Source organism: Mastomys coucha, unplaced genomic scaffold (genome assembly GCF_008632895.1).
Source record: "Mastomys coucha isolate ucsf_1 unplaced genomic scaffold, UCSF_Mcou_1 pScaffold20, whole genome shotgun sequence".
Classification (NCBI taxonomy): domain Eukaryota; kingdom Metazoa; phylum Chordata; class Mammalia; order Rodentia; family Muridae; genus Mastomys; species Mastomys coucha.
The window spans coordinates 139,997,798-140,003,797 of NW_022196903.1; the positions used below are offsets into that span (position 1 = coordinate 139,997,798).

At 45.2% G+C, this 6,000-nt stretch overlaps 1 protein-coding gene across 5 annotated transcripts in view; it reads left to right on the forward strand.

The window, feature by feature from the left end:
* Positions 1–6,000, forward strand: part of Sspn (sarcospan) — a 32,954-nt gene that overhangs the window by 17,646 nt on the left and 9,308 nt on the right. For all 5 annotated transcript variants that reach the window (XM_031383891.1, XM_031383893.1, XM_031383892.1 and 2 more), the window contains exon 2: positions 5,174–5,260. In XM_031383891.1, the coding sequence (XP_031239751.1) occupies positions 5,174–5,260 (87 nt within the window). The remainder of the gene's footprint in view (positions 1–5,173; positions 5,261–6,000) is intronic.

Below are 6,000 nucleotides of genomic sequence, written 5' to 3' on the forward strand. Positions count from 1 at the left end.
TGTGGAGAACAGCTCTGAGATACCGCACCCCTGAAGACATGGTCTAGTTTTGGAAAGGAATTTTTGGCTTTGGTTGTGTGGGCGCTAACCATCCCGTGTATCGGATGACATGCCACACATGATAGTAATTCAGAGATGCTCCCAGAGTCTTCCAGAATATGCAAGCTGCAAGCTCTGGAGTGGGGTTGTGCTTAGGTAGCGATGAAGACAGGGGGCTCGGCCTCCGATTTTAAGGATTCTTACATTATAAAACACTAACTTGTCTCGTGGCGCCAACTCTTTTATTGTGTATACATTATGAATATTAAAAATTCATCCTGCAATAAATGTACGCCTAACCTTTTGCATTCTGAAGCCTCAGAGGATGAGGGGAAGAAATATATGTAAAGATTTTCACACACGGTAAGTGGCCATCGATAACACATCTGTTTTCACTCCTCATAAGAAATGGCTCTATACCACGTCCCACCCTCCTGATAGATTCCACACAGGTACTAAGGGGGCTGTGTTTATGCTTAGACCTGTACTTCCCAGGATGTGGACCCAGGACCAGCAGCAGCAGCTTTGGGATTTGGTCTCAACCCTAGATCTATCAAAACTTAAATTGTGAGGATGGGACCAACCTGTAAGGTGATTCTAAACCTTCTCAGCCTTGTCTAATGAGGAAGGGACAAGGAGAATGGAGTAGGAAAAACCCTCCAGTCATGTTGACATGTCCCCTGTGATCCTGAAATCTCGATCCAGTAAGCAATGTTAATAGCTCTTCTGCTGTTTCTTATTATGTATTCTCCTGGCACAGTATATGCTAACAGCTCTCTTGAGTAAGACCACATCACACTGATAGACTACAGTATATTTATCAGTTCTGGAAAATGACTCCAAATAGTTTATCTTAAATCATCGGATGCAGGTGACCATCTGTAGGGATTTTCTTCAAGAAAATGCAGCAAAAAGCAGTGCCTCTGCTTCCATGGGTGGTCCATTGACTTCATGACCGTAGACAGAGGTTAAGTTCCTCTTGTTACAATATTGATTGGATGAAAGCACTTTGTATCCAATACTTACAGAAATAGAGTCACGTTTCCAGTTTACAAGTGATCGATGGGGCTGAGAAGGCAAGAGAAATAATGAACAGCATTTGGCAGGAGAAGGTTGAATTCCCCCAATAACCCTGGGTAGCAACTCTGTCAACAACGGGAAGAGGGAAACAAGTAAGTTGAGGTAGTGAGAATGTCACAAAGTAAGAATGTCATAAATACACATTGAGAGAAAGAAATGATAATAATTCCCATTTTTACGGACTATTTTGAGAAATCATTTATACAAACAACTCACTGAGTTGGTTCTCCCTCCTGCTCAGAATTCCTTACCAGGGACCTCTGCTATTCAGTAGATCAAATAAGCAAAGCCACTGTGTAGCAAGATCCAGGACCCTTCCTTCTGGAAACAGACTTGACATTGAGACCAACCTTGCTTAGCTCACAAGAGGCAGTGTAGACCCAACCCTGTACAGACAAAATGGTCTTTCTATAGATCGAGGGTTTTAGAAGCAAAGAACTTGTAGATGCATATGTCTAAAAATAAGTTAAAATGATTTCCTTTGCTCCTTTCCATTCAAAAGAATACTTGGAGATTTTCTTACCAATCAAGTTGGTGCTGTGATCTCCCCAAGTGTTCAGTGACCTAGGCCCTGTTGCTTCGTGGCACTGATGTTCAGGCCTTGGGTCTTTGTGGGCTTTGTGCAGTGTGATACCACCTGGCCCACCTGGACCGTTGTCTGGTCCATCAAGTAACTTCTTCAACAGCTCCCACTAATGTCGACTTCGTGTTCTGTGGGCCTCCTCTCATTGATGTGATGCGAGCTCTGGTCCCGTTCCAGAAGATTCGTGCATTAGCCTGTCTTTTCCTTCGAGGCCTGAAAGCCAGAGCACCCTGTCTTCGGGGCATGCCCACATCCTGACAGCTCAGGAAGCAGACCCTTCCTTTAGCGTGGCACGAGAACTCTTTTTTCTTTCCCTATGGCCATAAAACTTTCAGCTTGAGGTATTTAATAATTATGATTTTTCCAGAACATCCTTGTACACACTACCAATAAAGAGAAAAAAAAAAAACCTGTTAGTCATGCAAGGCTGTGGGTTAGAACCTACAGCCTATGCAGATTTACTAACATATGCTGAACTAGCTCGAGCCTTGTAGTGATGTGACATGATGTACCAAAGTTAAAAGAAGTATATTTGAGCTACTTTTTGTCCAAAGTGGGTAACTTGGACTTTTTTTTTTTCTATTTTCACAAGGTTCTGTAGTTGGGCCAGTATTTCCTACAATTTTAACCGCTTCATATAGGTACATGACAAACACATCCTCAGCCGTCTCCCTCTGTGGAGCTTCTCCCAGCCTCTGTCAGGTCAGTTCAGTTCCGCCAGCTGTGCATCCCACAGTGGACATGCTCTTCACACGTCCGCTGTACTGCAGTCTTTCTCTGGAAGGCCGGGTCAGTCTCAGAGTGAGACTGTGGTTTTCAGCTCTCAATTCCCAGAGGCACAGAACTGAACAGCACAGACTGTGTAAGTTCAGTGGATGGACAAGCAGCGAGCTGTTGAATATGGCTGCGCATGCTATGCTACATTGTGTCTTGCTGGAGGTCAGGCCTAGTGAAGTGGATGCAGAGTAGCAGCTAATGGAAAAGGGCTTTCTGTTGGGGTGGAGGAACTGTGATTATTCTTAAGATGCTGGTCAGTCAGTCTCAATGTTTTGAGAGTACGTGTCTCATAACAAGAAGGCGAGAACTCTCGAAACTGAGATTTCAGCCCAGCAGCCTCCAGGGACAAAGACAATTACATGGGGAAAAAACTCTTGATCCTGCTGACAGAAGCTGAGGAGAAAGCCCAGGCATGTACTTCAGGATATGACAGAAGTAAGTTTAGAACATTCTGTCTGGCTCGCTGCTGCTGAACAAAACAAGGTCTTTGTTCCTTTGCTTCTCTCCCTCTGAGTGAGGATACATAGTGAAGCCCTGCAGCCTTGTCGAATGGGTGCTCCATTGGCTTGTTTAAAAAAATGTATTTAAAGACTTGAAAATAGAAGCAGAGCTGGTTGGGAAGAGAAAGGGGGGGTGTCACTGGAGTGGGAAGGGCACTGATGGTACAGGGTGAATAGGATTAAGAAATACCGTGTGTGTGTGTGTGTGTGTGTGTGTATAAAAACATCATGATGAGACCTGCTGTGGTGTGTTAGTAATGCACACCAGTAAAATGATTTAAAAAGCTCCTGCAAAGAGAACCTGCTCCCTGCCTTAGAGGCATGGGATGCACAGCATCGGTCTCATCCACCATCACCATGGTGGGGACTGGACACCACGACTTACAGGTTCTGAGTCTTACCGATACAGCGTCATCTCCCTCAGTCCTGCTTTATTTCCCATTCACATCTCTTCAGACCAGCATGCTTGTGATTCTAGTGATGTGCTTCTTTAGAGATGTCATCTGAGCTGGGCATGGTAGCCCATGCCTTTAATCCTAGCATATGAAAGGAAAAGGCAGGCAGATCTCTATACAAGTTTAAGGCCAGCCTGGTCTACAGAGCTAGTTCTAGGACAGCCAGGGCTACACAGAGAAACCCTGTTTCAATCAATCACTCAGTCACTCAATCAATCACTCAATCACTAAATCAAACAAACGAACAAACAAAATGTCATCTGTAACTTGCAGTGATCCTCCTGCCTCAGCCTCCAGAGTTACTGAAATTACAGGCATGGACCACCACACCCAGCCTCCTAATAGATAATCTTGTTCAGATTGCTGAGCCGGGCGGTGGTGGCGCACGCCTTTAATCCCAGCACTTGGGAGGCAGAGGCAGGCGGATTTCTGAGTTCGAGGCCAGCCTGGTCTTCAGAGTGAGTTCCAGGACAGCCAGGGCTATACAGAGAAACCCTGTCTCGAAAAAAAAAAAAGAAAAAGAAAAAAAAAAAAAAAAAAAAAAAAAAACCAGATTGCTGAAATAGTATCTGAGCGTCCTTACCATGTCACCAGACATCTCTGCTTTCCTGAAATGTGTCTGAGGCTATGCCACTCCCTGCTGGAGAGCCTGTGTCTGAGGCCATCCCACTCCCTGCTGGAGAGCCAAGCCATCTCTTTGTCACTGCTGTGTGCTGTATTTCTACCCTGCCTTTTCTACTCTATGCCTTGTTACAGTTCTACTGTGGGTCTATCTGTTCTGCTAGCACCCTGCACTGTCTCATCACTGGGCCATAGCTGCTGCGTCTGCATTAGGCTGCCTGTGATGTGCCCCGCACCTGCAGTGTGGTTCCCTGGCTTCCCTTCCATCTCTAATAACATGGGATCTTAACACCTACCTTATAGCGCTCTGTGACAATGGCATGAAGGTAACATGGAAAACCCTTGGAGGAACTCGGGCTGCTGCGAGTGCCTCTTGCTGTTATTAGGCTGTTTCAAGCCTTCTTTTAAAAGCAAACCTTCTGTATTTTCCTATGAGACTTAATTCCTTTAACTATTCAGAATTCTCTGAATGGCACGTAGCCAATAATGCCCTGCCTTAGAGTAGTGTGTGAATTTATTCTGGCCTCTATTGGACATACACTAATCAAACAGACTAAATTTTATATATCATTGTATATGCTCTGAACTATCTTTTATACTACCTGGAATGCAGAGGAACTTGCTAAATACTGGCTAAAACAATGACTTTACTATTTTATATTTTTGGTTGTGAGCCTAGCCTTTAACGGCTGAACCATCTCTCCAGCCTGACTTTACTATTTTAAAGCCATGTTCCATTGGGCTAGAGAGATGGCTCTGTGGTTCAAGTGTCTACTGCTCACACACAAGACCTACTGCTGAGTGCAGTTCCCAGCATCAGGCCCATGTTGAACGGTTCACAATTGCCTGCAACTCCAGCTCCGGGGGATCTAGCACCATCTCCAGGCCTCTGAGGACACTACATTCATGTACATATACCCACACGTGGGCACACAAACACATTCTCAATTAAAAGTAGTAAAAATGCACCTTTAAAGTTGCGTCTCACGAGTTGAGAGAAACACAAATCACAAGCAAAATGATTGGCAGCAGAGATGGCACCTGTCGGGGGCACTGAGCTGCATGTCGCTGGCGTCCTGGTACCCAGTCATGTTTGTGTCCTGTGTTCCCTGCTGTAGGTCTGTGTGGTGGCCTACCTTGGACTGTTCATGCTGTGTGTCTCCTACCAGGTTGACGAGAGGACGTGTGTCCAGTTTTCTATGAAGGTAAGTTTCTCCTCTTTTCAGAATCATTGCATAGAATCTAATTGCAGGCAAGAGAGTGCTTCTTAAGGCGCTACGTATCTGATGACGCCAGAAACTCCATTTTTAGGCAGACAAGACATGTTCTAGGACGACATTGGTCCAGACATAGAGGTAATGCTTTGACTTTAAATTAATTTCCATGAGTTGGGTTGGCCTACAGCACATGAAGTGAGACCTTTAACGCCCCCAAGACATATTGAGCGGTCCGAAAAAACATCAGCCAGGGAATGGTGTCTCTCTGGGTGCCCATTTCCATATCCTGGGTTATTTGGAAGACTTCAACAATGAAACAATCTGACTGTCTGTCTCCTTGTAGGTGGGAGAGCCAAGACGAATGGGCTCACTGTGTGTGTCCAGCAGGCCCTGCTAACAGGCTGTGTGTGGCTTGGCTGTGGTATGCCTTTCATTGCTATGAACTCCTGTCTGTCAGGGGCAGTGCATTTGGTTGCAATCCTTTCAGGTACACACCATCGCACTACACAAAATGTCATCTCCAAGGAGAGGCTTGGAGTGTCTCCCCTCAGAGGTAGGGAGACACAGCCATTCAAGGATAGGGAGAGTCTTAGATACTCCTCAGAGGTGACAAGCATAAAATAAACTGAGCAGTCCTGGCTGATGGGTTCACTTGGCACTGCAGTCTAGAATGAGAATATTCTATATGTTACTCTTCTCCATCTGTAGTTGACTTTCTTCTTGGCATA